The following is a 14,864-nucleotide window of genomic DNA, read 5'->3' as shown; positions in this document are numbered from 1 at the left end:
TATCACTCGAAATCTGCAGTGGCTGTGATAAAATGGGAAACGGAACAAAAAAACAGGGAACTAATTTGTAATTTTAGACTAAATTACGGTTGAATGGGCTGGAGTGGTGTCAAAGTGGCGATCATGTTGTGCGATGAACCCAGTGAACTGCTGTGAACCCAGCCAAATGAGTTTGATTCCTGGCCAAGGCTGACATCGGTGGCGAGGGATGTCTGAACTGTTCATCGACAACCGGCGTGGTGAAGTATGGCTGAACAACCCCCATGATTGACATGGTCTGCGGAGGCCTTCATATCCAGTATTGAATTGACAAAACGCTGAATATCATCATAACTGCATTGCTGAATTTCTTGTTTTCCTTTCAGGTTTGAGATGTTCTTTCATGTTTCACATACGCAGTCTATTACTTTATCTCCCAGGTCTCCAGTGAAAAAGTCTCTTTAGGCTCTCTCCAAGTTTAAATGAAGTAAAGTTTCTACTTATTCAATGAGTGATTGCAAAAAAAAAATCCCAAGTGGTCATCACTAAAGAATATATACGCACACACAGACAACGTTCGCTGTTACCATGAACCGATTGAACCCCGTCACCTCCAACACCACATCACCCCACCTCCCAAAAAAATCCCCCTGGCACCCTACGACTCTGTCACATGGAACTGCACTAACTTTTATGAGATATCTCTGGAAGCACACACACGCACACAAAGATCCCCCGCATAGCCTTAACAGACTGTAGGGGAAAGTGCTGTTAGCGAGCACCTATGAAGGCCGGAACGGTACACGAGGGGGTGGGTGGCCAACATCAGGCCAGGCTGCCTTTGTCTCCCTAGTGGCGATGTTTACACACCCATACCAGGTACTCATTCGAGGCTGAGTCTACCTAGGGGAGGCCCAGGATCGCTTTAGATATACGTCACTGGTGTTGACCGTGAGCGGGAATCGAACCTGGGTCGGCAGGTTCGTAACGCAGCGCGCTGCTACACTACCGCACATACGCATGCACGCATCTACACGCACCCACGGGCATCCCAGCCAAGTCAACAAGAGAACGTGCTCGGCAAACCGTGCCCGGTCACACTCCGCGGTGAAAAATCACCGGCCCCTAAACTCGAGTCCCAGTTCAGCAAATAAGGGCGAGAGGTGGAGATGGGAGGGAGGAGTGAGGGAGGAAGGGATATTGAGGGGGGTGGCAGGGAGAGCGAGAGGAGAAGGGGGGCGTGGGCGTCATGCGATGGGGGGAGGGTGGCGTGGGACTAGTTCAGGTCAAAGGGACTCCTGCTATGATCAATCTGAAGCAGGCCCCACTTCAGAGATGGGTGGCGGCAAGGGGGTAGTAGGAGATGATTGGGGGGATAAGGGGGCGGAGAGGGACGGGGTGTAAAGGGAGGGATGGCAGCGGTGGTTGCGAGGAGGGGGGGCATCGGTGACAAAGGGCTGCCCCCCCCCCCCCCCAAGGCTGGAAACAATTATGTCGTGTCTGCACGGCGTGCAACCCCTCCGAGTGAGCGGCCTCCGCGGACCGATCAGCGATTGGTGATTTTTTTTCTTTCGTTTTTTTGCGCTCTGGGTTTAATTTTTTTTTGTTTAAACGCCGTGCGTCACGCTGAAATGTATACACAGTGCATTTATTGTAACACTGAAGGGGGGCTTCGCTTGGGGGGGGAGTGAACACATACTCGAGAAGAACAGAGGTTTGTTTTTCTTGAACGTTTTTTCCCCTCTCTCCCTTTCTCTCATGCTGCCCCCGCGGCCTGTTTCCAGGTATGGTAGCAGTTTGCTGTCTAAATGTCGCTGTCACCAACGCAGATGCACGTTGCGCGCGCACAATCAATGGGCCCACTGTTGCATCTTTAACGTAATCTCTCCAACTTTTGGGGGATTCTTGGCTTTTTAAACATGCAGCCGTGTAACAGCTGGCGGGGTTCAGCGGTCGTGCAGAGGTTAGTATACTGCGCCGTGAACCCGGCGACCCGAGTTCGATTCCCGGCCAAGGATAACATCAGTGGTGAGAGTGATATCTAAACTGGTCCGAGGGCCCTGTCCCCTGGCTTTAGTGACCCACACTGGACATGTGTGAAAAAGAGCTTTATAGCTCATCGGATTCCTCCAGTATAAATACACACTCTCCTTATTTTTTGGGTCTTTCGGTAAAGTCACGTAGATAGGTTCAAAGAAAATCACAAAAAACTCCGACGTTTCGATGGCAAGACAGGCGGTTGTCATCATCTTCTCCACCTGATGACGACTGCCTGTCCTGCGATCGAAACGGCGTAGTTTTTGTTATTTTCTTTGAACCCATCTACGTGACTTTACCGAAAGACACGAAGAATATCAATTCCTGCAGTCGCGAAAGCTTTAAGTCAAGACATATTCTCCCTTCTTCTACTTCTGTCTACAATCCATTTTTTTTCTTTTTCTCATCCTCCTCGTTCTGGTTTTTCCTATTCTGCTATCGCTCCCTCTCCCTACCGTCTGTCTCTGTCTCTCTGGACCACAGCTGGGGATCACTAGCATATTGCATTGCCCCTTTTGGAGGACGGGTTACCCCTCCCCCTTCCCGTTCATAATGTGTCTCTGTGTCGTCGTTGAAAATTAAACACTGAAAGATAAGGCGCGGCCCGATGACCGCTACAAACTCTACGAAACGTGGGGAGGCCTTCATCCAGCAGTGGATTGACAAAGGGCTGTATATTCTTTCTATTATTATTACTATACATCTGGGCTGCACGGACACATCAACTTCTGTTAGCGCAAAGAAAGCTCTAATAACTCTGGGCCCCCCGCTTTTTACCTGAGCTGAACTTGGGGCAAAATAAGTGCCGAGCCGCGCAGAGCGTGACACGGGCTTTTTTTGAAAACCGATCCTGACCTCGTGTAAGGGTTCGTCCCATCGGGGCATAAAGGGACCTCTGTGTGTTTGTGTACGCGTGTGTATGCGTGTGTCTGTGTGTGTATGTATGCGTGTGTCTGTGTGTAGTGTGTGCACAAGATATGTTTTCCCCTTGCATACGATTGGCTATTGACCCAGCATGCATTGAAATGCAGGTGTCAATCATGTCTAGATGACAAGCTTTGATGGCAGTCTTAATTGATATTCATTCGCTTCAGCAAGAGGCGGACGCGTTTGTATTTGTTGATAATGTAAAAAAATATTCATTCTCCTCTGCATATTGAGGGATTGTCCCGAATCGGGGTGACAACTCGATTCGCGAATCGAGTCGTCTGGAACAGCTTCCTGAAAAGCGCAACAAGAAGAGTGAAGAGATGCAGGAGAGAGCCAGAGGAACTCGCATATCAGAGAACACGCTGCAATTAGAGACATCATGTTGCCCGCTGACAGCACTAAGTGGGTTTTGGGCAGCGCAAGGAGACGATGTTCAGTGGTCGAGACTAACGAAGGAGTGACAGCCAAGGGAGGGAACCAGGCCAGAGAGCACATCCACTGGGGAAATGCAGCGAAGAAATCAGTTTGTCGCATCGCGAGTTCATTAGGGAGGTGGGCGAGTGCTTCGGATAGAGCCTTCATCCAGCAGTGGATTGTTCGTGGCTGATGATAATGCGGTGCATCATGTAGAAATTCGTGGTGGCAGCAGAGTTTTAAAGAATTGGTCACGTACAAGATAAATCATCGAATGTCACACGCGCACTTTGATGCGAGCATCACGAGCAAAGCAATCAATGTCAATCCACGAATCATTTTACATCCATATTAAACACAGCTCAGAGGACAAGGTTATCGCAATTAAAATATTACCGTGGATATTTCGGACATCGCTTTGGAACGCGGCCGCTCACTGTTGTTAATGATGACATCACAGGCCGTTTAAAGTGCACTTTGCAGAGGACGGGCCATGCACTTGGATCCCTCTCTGCAGGAATTCCCTGGTGGCTCTTCGCACATAGTCCACAATTGTGGGAACCTGCCCAGTGGTTATTATACTGGCCCAGTGGTTAGTGCACTGAGCCAGTGTACGCATGGTCAGCGGTTATTGCACTGGCACCAGTGGTAAAGGCACTGGGCCAGTGTGTATGTGGTCAGTGGTTATTGCACTGCGCCAGTGTGCAAGTAGTCAATTTGGCCACCCTGTACACTTTGGCACGAATGATAATCAACGGTACTTGGATAGAATATTGTGCTAATTGAAAAAACGTAACGAAGAGAAAATTACCAGTGGGTTTGAAGATAAAAAAAACGGATTCTTGTAGTTTACCAGCAAATGATCTAGGTGGCATTATCCTGGTCTCAAGTATGGTAAAGAGCAAGGGACAGGGGGGTTTTTAATGGAACGAAGATGGAATAAAACGATTATAAATTATAATGCCATAGTTAAAACGAGAACAAATGTAATTTGCAAAGTGAAACAATTCATTTAGAGCTTGGCAGCATATCTAATAGGTAACATCAACGCAGGAAGACAGAACATTATCTCGCGGCACGAGATCCGAAGATTAGGAGCAGCGCAAAGGGTCAAGGTGGCACGAGATCTTGAGGGGTGGAAGACACGTGGGGCAGGCCTTTTCCCAGCAGTGGGATGGTGAAGGGCTAGGAGAGAAAGATAAAACGCCTAGCTCCAGCCTGGAAGAAGCGGGCTACACGCCGGCTCTATGCAAGCAAGGGGCTCCTCGGCATGAACGCTGGGGTAGAGAATCGGAAACTTGCGACAGCTCAGACAAATCAAAGGCTGCGATCAGCCTGTCGTCACCTGTTACCCTTCACAGTGACTCAAAGAGACGGGAACGTTAAGTGGGTTTCCTTTGGAAATGACATCACCGGTCCAACGGACATCATCGGCAAACGCAAATCATCTGCCGTCATTTCTCATTTACCGTTTTCAGGTGTGCGATGCTTCGCGAGCAGCCATGTGGAAAATGGGGGGGGGGGTTGTCGGGGGGGGGGGGGAGAGGCGGTTTCCTCAGACTAATGGGAAGCACATTCTTCCCACAATCCTTCTCGGTCCATGCCCCCCTCAGTTGTTTGCTTGTTTGCTTTACGCCCGCGTAAGCGCCACGGTTAATTTCACGTCGGCTGGAGGGGGGGGGGGGGGACGTGCTCTGTGTCAGCCGGCTTCTGGGCGAGTTTATGACTTAGCATAAACACACACGGGGTGTGCGTGTTTTAAAATAAAAATGCAGACCGATTTAAAAACCTGTTCCCACGAGGTCTTGCGCAAAAGCACACTTCAGGCCAAGAGGACCTGGCTTTCAAAGTTATTCAACAGCACGGTGAGAGTCGGCGTTGGCGTGTGTGTGGGGGGGGGGGGGGGGGCAGAAAACCAAAAACCGAATTCTTTAATGAATCTCCATCATCTGTCACCCACAATATTGCGACAACAAAAAAGCAGACTTTGCTCAAAAAGTTGAATGTATAAAGCAGCGATGGAATGAATCCAAAGTGAAGCGATGTTAAAGAGGCCTCGGGTCGAAATTGCCAGCAGCCGACGTGCGCCCGGGCCCTCGCTGGCGAAGTTAAAGTATTTAAACTAAACTATTTATCTTTTCCAAGTACCGCCCACTGAGCTGTACAACTCTTTTTCAGAAGCGACCCAGCCACAAATGATAGCTCAACAAAGTGGCTTATTGTGTAGAAATGTATCGCGGCCAAATGCTATGAACGCACGTTGATTCTAAACGTGGAGAGGGAAAAATTGGAGGACCCGGAGAATAATCCACGCGACCACGGGGAGAGAGACACGCAAACTCGAAATATACAGGTCGGGATCGAACGCACGACCTCCTCTATACCGGGCGAGGTAGTTAACATGTCACCACCACGGCACCCACGGTGGTGAGATGTGCCTTGAGCACAACAACAAAAACGGGAGGCCGATATAAACAGAAGAGACGCGGTATTAAGCAGGTTCAATACCGGACAATTTAATAACGAAAGCCAGATGGTGACCTTTTGTCGTCAGCTGCATGCTCAGCACAAAATCTGGGTAACGGTAAACACGATAGAGAGAGAGAGATGGAGGAAAACGAGATGCTTTCGCCGCTGTTTGTGTTGGGACGAGGAGCCAGTATGAAAGGAGTGGCCTCGTAACGTGGGCCAGCTTATTAGGGGCGTCGCGCCGTGGGCAGACGCTGGAAAACATAAATCGTGCCAGGTGCGTCGGACCCAACTTGCGCTCCCGGCGATCGCATCCCCAGGAGCAGAACGACCGGAGCCCAACAGGAGGATGCCAAGGGACCATCACGTGGGACGGAGAGAGAGAGAGAGAGAACATCTCGAGTGGGTTGCTTCGCGAGTCTTATTTTATTTCACTGCGCGCTCTTCCCACTCCTCCCCCCGCCTCCCCATCTTGCTCAAGGCCTGAGCAGACCGCACGCACGGGAACGCACGGACGCATTCCTCTACGTACTCATTGGCCGGCTTGGCTTTGGCGGGCGGCGGCAGCACCGCCGCTGCCGGCGTCTCCGTCGCCGTCACCTGCTGATGGCCCCGTCGCTTGCGCTGCCTCCTGGTAGGGCCCGCGCCGGCGTCCATTCCGCCGACGCTGGCGCCATCGTCGTCGTCGTCGTCGTACGGGTCAAAAGCCGTGACGGCACCTGCGGAGGACAGAAGCGACAAGAGCTCGATCGGAGCGAGTGACGAGGGGTCACCTCGTCAAAGACGAAGGCGGTGGAGAGAACGGAGCGTCCTGGGATGACGCCCCCTGAGGTGAAAGGCGTGGGCGAAGTTCGCGGAAAGATTAACGCAGAAAATTTTTTTTGACTCATCGCGTCCAACGACTTGCAGAATTACGCGATGACCTGCCAAGCGCGCTTTCCCCCGCCCCCGTCCGTCGTTCACACAAGGGCACGGGATGCTCGGGCTTGCGCGCGCACACGCACGCACGCACGCGCGCATGCACGCACGCATGCACGCACGCACGTGGAACACACACGTGTGTGTCTCGGGCCTCACACAGACACAGGGGCGGGCGGAGGTATGGGTCGAGCGCTGGCCACGGGGCACGCGTGTCGCTCTTTTAATTGCCATCGCACAGATGCACAACGGCAGCTTGTGAATCCTCTAAGCCATGTGGCGCGTTCGTTTTAATTTTTGTTTTTCCTCTCTCGTCCGCCAAACGGCCCCCCCACCCACCGCTCCTTCGGTCCTGTTAGATGTGTAAATATTGAGATGTGACACCGCAGCCAGGGTGGTCTGCTCTCCGTTGGGATCAAGAGCCGGGCCCAGGGAAGGAAAGGGCAGAAGAAAAATGGTGCGAAACCTGTCCTAGGGGTCACTGGTGGCTGCCCCTCATCCGACTGCGGCCACCGAAACTCCCACCCCTCCTCCTCCTCCTCCTCCCCCCGGGAGCAACGCAGGGCAAAACAAAAAAACCTGCGCGACAACAAAACAGCCCGTGCTCGTGATGTGTTTATTTCCCCGAGTCCCAGGAGCCGCTTGAGAGTTTAAACAAATGTTGCATCGAGCGTGGAACACGCTGAGAAGCGATGCCCACCTTCATCGGGGCGACACTGCCGGTGGTCGGTAATAACGACGGAGTGGCAGCCAAGGGAGGCAGCACGCCCCAGGAGAGAGACGTGTCCGCCGCGGACACGGATCGACGAGATCGCCTCGTGCGGGGGGGCTAGAGGGGATCTTTTCTTTGCTCGGGGAGGCCGTCGTCATTCAGCAGCGGACTGATCATGGCCTATGATGATGTGGTGCATCATGTAGGATTCCATGGGTGGCAGCAGGGTTTCCATGGATCGGTTACGTACAAGATACACGAGCAAAGGAATCAATGCCAATCCATGGATAATTTCACATCCATATTAAACGCAACTGAGAAGGCGAGTTTATTGTAATTAAAATATTACCGCGGATATTTCAGATGTCGTTTTGGAACGCGGCCGCTCACTTTTGTTAACGATGACATCACAGGCCGTTTAAAGTGCACTTTGCAGAGGACGGGCAATGCACTTGGGTTCCTCTCTGCAGGAATTCCCTGGAGGCTCTGCGCACAGAGCCCACGATTGTGGGAACTAGCCCAGTGGTTATTGCAGTGGGCCAGTGTATGAGTGGTCAGTAGTTATTGCACTGGGCCAGTGGTTATTGCAGTGGGCCAGTGTGCGCATGGTTAGTGATTATTGTACTGGCCCAGTGGTTATTGCAGTGGGCTAGTGTGCGCATGGTCAGTGATTATTGTACTGGTCCAGTGGTTATTGTACTGGTCCAGTGATTATTGCACTGGGCCAGTGTGCGAGTGGCCAGTGGTTATTGCACTGGGCCCAGTGGTTATTGCACTGGGCCAGTGTGCGCGTGGTCAGTGGTTATGGCACTGGGCCCAGTGGAATGTGAGAAGTCTCAGGTTCCCCCGCTCGTTCTGGAGTACGCGTTGCTGGATGCGAGCGGGCGCGCGAACCGTCGCTCAGCTTCCACGGAAAGACGTCCCCGCGGGTGCGGTGGTCGGACGTTCCGATCGCGAGCCCCGGGACGCCCACCTGCACAGGTGGCCACCTTGCTCTCGCGCCCTGCGCCATGGGGTCCTGTTATTACTTTTTATCGGTGGACGCGTTTGAAGACGTGTTTAACAGGCGCCACGGAAAGCAGGGAAAAAAAAGGACTTGCACGGTGCCGCTAAAGTGTACTTGGCGCTAACAGTTATGTGGGCGTGTGAACAATTCGTGAGTCTCTATCACCGTCTCGCTTTGCATTGTTTCGCGATTTCTCCTTTGTTCGTTTGCTTTTGATTCATCAGGACAAAATTGGCAGCAGCAAAATGTTTGATAATCGTCATGAATCCGAAATATCCGATTTTAACAACCATCACAATTATATTATTCATAACACACCAATCTTGTTGGGCTGCAACGATTCATCCTCGGCGATTCGATTAATTGACGCGATTAAGGGGTTTGTGATTCAAGAACTGATTATTATTATTTTTACATTGTGATGAACCCAGCCGCGTTTAACGACTGTGGGGATCGCATTAATCCGCTACTGTAGAAGCTGTATAAAAGCACACTGTGCATGAGTACAGTTCTGATATAAGCGACGCATGCTAACGTTACACCGGTGGCGTGGCGGGGGACACACACACAAAAGAGGCAATTTCTGATGCAAGAGCGCAACCTCAGATATATGCACAGCTGGGCCTGTTCAAGAGGTATGCGTGTATGGGTGCCACGGTGGTGAGTTGTTAACTCCCTCGCCTTGGGTTCGATGCCGCCCCACGTGATAAGCCACTTCGTTGTGCTATCACTTGTGGCCAAGTCGCTTCTGAAAAAACAGCTATATAGCTCAGTGGGCCTTACCTGGTAAACGAAAAAAAATGGTTTAGTTTTAGTTTAGTATATCCAGCAAACCGCTGTTCAGGAATATCAAATGATCGACTCTCACGCACGGGCGATTCAATCCACGCATCGCGAGGGTAATAACAAACGATTCCGATAGACACGCCATCGCATGCCAACTAACATTTACGGACACTTCACTTGGGGACAGTTCTTGCGGGTAATGCAAAAAGACACACAAAAATAAATCATAAATCAATCTCCCCCCCTCCCCCCCCCCAAGTGAAAAACGTCCCTCTGGAGAAGAAGCGAGGGTGCGGAAAATGAGCCTTGAGCGAGCCGCGGGGAATCTGGGGAAGAAAAGGGACTATTGTTGTATTTCTGCACTGCGGCGTTAATTTTCACAGCACGGCACGGGGGTGGGGGGGCAGGGGGCTGGGTCGGGGGTGAATGAAGGGGGGTGTAAGGAGCAGGAAGACAGAGAAGCGGGAGGATATCCCAGACGCGAGTGGGGGGGGGGGGGGTGGGGGGGTAGTTTCACCCGCACCGCGATGGCTTACGTGGGACCCCGCCGGCTGCCGGCGAGCGGAACCTCTTCTCTCTGACCTTCGACCCCCCCCCCCCCGGATATTTCCAGTAATTAAATACCAGATGTAACAAAAAATATTTATACTACGATCATTTAAAAGGCAACTAATAATAATAAAACAACAGAGAGGGGAAAATCGGTTGCCAGGGGCGATTCCGTAAATAAAAATAGAGAAACAACACGGCAGTAAATTAGGCCGAAGTGTCGCCGGCAACGACCTCGGGATAGCCAAGTGAGAGAAGAGTTCATCAAATCATTTGCGGCAACGTCTATTGTTGGGCGCACCAGCCTTGGCAAGCGCATCCTGACCCGTCTGCGGAATCATTGTTGTTTTCGCTTTCCGCGGAAACGTTCGGGCACCGCGGGCCAAGCGTGAACAGTGGCAAAGGCTCCCCCCGACCGACGTTCCCATTTGTCAGTCTGAAAAAAAAAATCTAGGTAAACAATTAGAAACGTACTTTTTATTTGTTTAATTAATCCCCGGGGAGAACGTTCCTCTTTCCCCTCCTCGCCGTGAGCAAGTGAGTTAAAAAAAAACAAGCGGAATATTTTTTTTTGCTGACGTCCGCTGGGATGTACAAACCTCCAGGGCGGTTGTGGGATATTTTTTTTAGACACTTCCCCCCCCCTCCTCACCCCTCCTCCCCCTTTTCGCGTGTGAACGCAAAACACAGGTGGGCCCGTCGCCCCACGCCGCACTGCAACGCGGTGGACGAATTCGGCAGCAGGGACGACTGGCAATGCCGTTTGCGGTATATTTTCTGTGGTATAAATTAGCGGCATAAAAACGCGGAAAAGGAGCAAATACGTCCGTAAAAGTCTGCAAACGCCGCGGTTGGCGCAACTTCATACATCGAGGCGAGTGAGACAGAGCCAGCGATAGACAGATATGTAGATGGAAAACAAAAAAAAGACGAAAATGCTAACTTTCACGTTCAAATAAATTGCTGTGGACGATTTTCAGAGGCTGCGACAAGCAGTGGTGGAGGAGACACGGGCGGTGTCCGTGCGATTTTGCTTGGCGTTGTTTTTCGTAGCGCTTACGTGACACCCCCCCGTCGTCACAGAACACGCGCGATGGGGAAAAATTGGGGTCACGCAGCTCCGGCGAAGGAAGCCAGCTGCACCCCGTCTGAGGGCGATGTGTTGTCCGTGCGAGCATTGTTCCAGCAGCGGAGGGCCACAGACCCCACCCCAGATGGGTAATTGAACTCATAATCCCAACAAAACAAACATGAGCACGCGCGTGTGTGTGTCTATACATACACCTTGAACCTGGATACAATGGAACAGAAAATAACCGAATTGTTCCCAAGAGGGGCATCCAAGAATGTGGTAATGCAGCAAACACAGCTCTGGGTTATAGCCACGGGAAAATGGGTGTCTAAAAGAACAAAAATTATTTAAATAACAGAAGGAAACAGAAGAAATTGTTTTAATCCAAATGTTTGACTCACCCCCACGCTAGTTGGAAGGAAACCCTATTCAGACAGACCGCTACATGGGAGGGGGGGGGAAGGAAAAAAAATAAAAACGGCGATAGTTGAGAGCTGACAGAAAACAGGACAATGCGAGTGGGAATTCATTCTGACGCCGTCCTCATTTTAACCTTAATCCGGGCTCGCTTACAATGCCACAATTATCACGCGCTCGTGTCGGAGAACAAGGAACGCTAGCCGCCACAGGGGCTGAGCAGCAAGCGCTGCTGCGCTCGATGTGCAATGATCATCCTGCCGGAGGAGATTTTTTCTTCCAATGCCCTGCTTACGTCGCTGACCTTCGCACGATTCAGGTCGCCGCTTTGTTCTTCTGCAGGAGAGCTGGACAGAAAAAAAATTGACGGCTCCTTTTGAGACGCGTGAGGATTAATCTCAACAAAGGCGAACCGCGGCTCAGGGCACATCAGCCGCTTCTCTTCGTCGTGTCCCGATCGCTCCTCTGATCTCTGTCCATTTTTTCCCACCGTGACCTCCCGAATAGCTTCCTCCCAGACACTCAATAGCGCTCTCCTTCCAAGAATCTCCTGCCGCCCAAAGAATAATGCCGCACGCCCCCGCCGGTCGACCTCCCTCTGACCCTGCCTGACTCCCTCACGCCCGAAAAGTCTGTCAGCCGTGACCCCCCCCACCTCCACCAGCTCACTGTGGGTCACGACAGCGGACTAGGACCCGTCCCGCCCCCCGAAGCGAACGAACAAAGGGCCGCCTGTGCGCGCACTTTTGAACCGCGGGAAGGCGACGGGACGAGACGTACCAGCCGGCCGGCCGTCACGCATCCCCCGTGGGCGGCGGACGGAAACGTGGACCGACTTTCTATTTCGCGGCAAGTTCACGTCGTCGGTAACGCAGCCGCCTCCGCCGCCTCCGCCGCCTCCGCCGCCTCCGCCGCCTCCGCCGCCTCCGCCGCCTCCGCCGCCGCATTCTTCTTTTGTTTGAACCGCGCAGCCTCAAGCTCCCCGCCGCCTCCTGACAAGGTCAAGGTCTCCCTTTAGTCCGTGATCTCCACGTGTCCCCGGCACGTGATGAAGAGGGGCTCTGTTGGCCCCAGTTTTGGGGCAGATTAAGACGCACGCAGCAAGTCGCGCCATCGCGTGCACGGCTGCCAAATGCGACGGCACGTGAAGGCAGCGTCAATTACGGACTCCTTAGAAAAATGCGCTCTCTCCCCGAAATATATTGCAGTCACGCAATCCGACGTCGTGGCACGAGAGAAAACTATTTCCATCCAACGTTTGCACAGCGAGAATGCAACCGCATCGCGACATCGGTTAACTGCATCTTAATTCACTTCGATATGCCCTTGTTATTCTCTCTCAGGGCATCACCTTGTATATGCCCAGCAGAGTGCTTGCCGCATGTAGATTAAACGAAAAATAAATATATATATTCTCAGAGCTGGATTATGCTGGCTTAATTTACAAATCATATGTAATAAGACTTATCCGTGCAGTCATTGCCCAGGCTTACAGACCATCAACCCGATATGCTTGAGAAATCAAGTTCAATCAGGCGCAGCTCAGCCTCCGAACTGAACCCGGGATCTGTGCAGAGCGAACTGGTTGCTCTGATGCGGCCATTATAAACTCCCCCGGCCACTAGACCACCTCAATTATTGACTCTCCCAATCAAATAGCAAACTCCCTCTATTAGACTTGCCAGTCCCCAGCAATCCAACATCTGCTCATCATGTACTGCACTGCCCCCCCCCCGCTACCCCCCACCCGCACACTGTGAACAAACAGCCTGGTCACTTATTACAGAGCCTCGAGTGTGAGTGAGCGTTAAGTGCACGCAGGTTTGGTAGAGCGGGAAGTGGAGGGGGGGTGCGGGGGTGCGGGGGGCTGCGAGAAAGCGTGGGAACCAGCGAGCATCTGTCAGCAGCACTCACCTCTTCGCTCGCCCTCCTGCCGGGTTACGGCCGCGGTGCTCGGGGCTTTCGCCGCCTTCGGGGGGGCGGTTCCGGTAGCCGGAGCCTGCCTCTCTTCGTCGGTGCTGCCCCCGTAGTCAGACTCGTCCGTGCCCTCCGCCGCCCGGGCCGCAGAGCTGCCACCAACAACGCCGCCGGCGCTTCGACGAAAACGGCAACGGAAGCGCCGGTGGGAAGGACGCCGCCGCCATCGTCGGCGCGTGCCGCGGGATTACCGCATCGCCCGTCGCTCGCGGACGAGAGGGGCCCGCGACGCGACGGCAGGGACGGAAGCGATAAGCCAGCGGTTCTCACGGCCATTCCCCGGGCAGCTCGCGACCTCACCAAACCCGACCGGCTTGCAATGATTACCAAGTCACCTCTGCTTGACTGACCCGGTGTAACCCATTAGCTGAGCTGTGTCCGTGGATTTTGGGTAATACATTGACAGAGAGACGAGGGTTGAGCATGCATCCTCACGCAAAAAAAGTAACTTTAAAGAAAGCAACAATTTAGGCCACTGCCCTGCGGCGCCTTATATTCTGGATTCTGCTGATGAGGTTGCAAGAGTTCAAATTGATCCAGAATTTTTCCCTGCTTGAAAAAAGCGTTCTTGGCAAAGACTGATCCACCACAAGGCCCAAAGGATGTTGAACTAAAAACGTGTGTGGCGCAGTGAACGGACCCTTACCTATTGATTGGTTCGAGTGTTCTTTATTTAACCAGGTGACAACAACCCACTGAGATTCGCTGTCTATTCTGCAAGGGAAATATTTGTAACATCGTTGATGAAGGAATATTGTAAAAATATATATATTGAGTGACAATCCGATTTGGGTCCTGAGAAACTATATTAATCCAAATCGTAATTCTAATTTGCACTTAGTTTCAGCAGGAAATGTCTGGACTGGTTTAGAGTTCTGATTCTCATCAGCAGTCCGGTCCTGTTAATGAGTTTTGCTAACCGTGGATTACACACTCAACATTTACTATTTTGACACGCACATGAAACTTTAGTGTTAGAAAGTCAGATGTCAATAGAAGAGATATTAGGGCCTGCAAAGTTACTTGCAAGCAATTCTAAACACGAAAACATTTGGTTCTTCTCTCAATTACTACCTTCCTTACAACAGGTGCGAAAATATGATCTTCGGACACTAAACTCATGCACCATCACAGGAGGTTTTACCTGTGCTGAAGGAACCCAGCCAGCTAAGCCCTGACCTGGTTTGACCCATCACCTGACCAGACTATACTCCTTCTTATTGACCTACAAAACTGAATCACCTGTGCCCCGGGGGGGCGAGCCCTGGCTGGACACTGACCTGGCGCAGGGAGGGGGCACTTGGGCCGGGGCGTGCTTATCCAGGGCATCCTTGAGCCGCCGAATCTTCTCTTTCTTCTCGTTGAGGACGCGGATGAACTTTCCGTACAGGTCCCTCTCCAGCTCCTCCTTGTTGTTCACGGACGCCCTCAGCCTGGACGGGACGGAACACAAAGACGCACAAAGGCGCACAGAGGCGCACAAAGGCAAAGACCATTGGCAGACTGCTGGGGCAAGTGCCGTGAGCGAGTAGCACCTACGAAGGACGGCACGGCACACGAAGGGGGTGGGTGGCCAGCGCAATGCCCGCCTGCCCGCC

General features: G+C 52.2%; 1 protein-coding gene across 1 annotated transcript in view; it reads right to left on the bottom strand.

Moving 5' to 3' along the window:
* XRCC4 (X-ray repair cross complementing 4) overlaps positions 1-14,864 on the bottom strand; it is a 57,001-nt gene that overhangs the window by 22,500 nt on the left and 19,637 nt on the right. Inside the window, exons 5-7 of the mRNA XM_032949555.2 lie at positions 14,547-14,699; positions 13,204-13,382; positions 6,362-6,548 (exon numbers count right to left, since the gene is read on the bottom strand). Coding sequence (XP_032805446.2) covers positions 6,362-6,548; positions 13,204-13,382; positions 14,547-14,699 — 519 coding nt within the window. The remainder of the gene's footprint in view (positions 1-6,361; positions 6,549-13,203; positions 13,383-14,546; positions 14,700-14,864) is intronic.

Source organism: Petromyzon marinus, chromosome 1 (assembly GCF_048934315.1).
Source record: "Petromyzon marinus isolate PM22_M1 ecotype Great Lakes invasive population chromosome 1, UKy_Petmar_22M1.pri1.0, whole genome shotgun sequence".
In the NCBI taxonomy this organism is placed as follows: Eukaryota; Metazoa; Chordata; class Hyperoartia; order Petromyzontiformes; family Petromyzontidae; genus Petromyzon; species Petromyzon marinus.
Note: the sequence above shows the minus strand (reverse complement) of the source record. Positions and strands in the feature narration are given on the sequence as shown.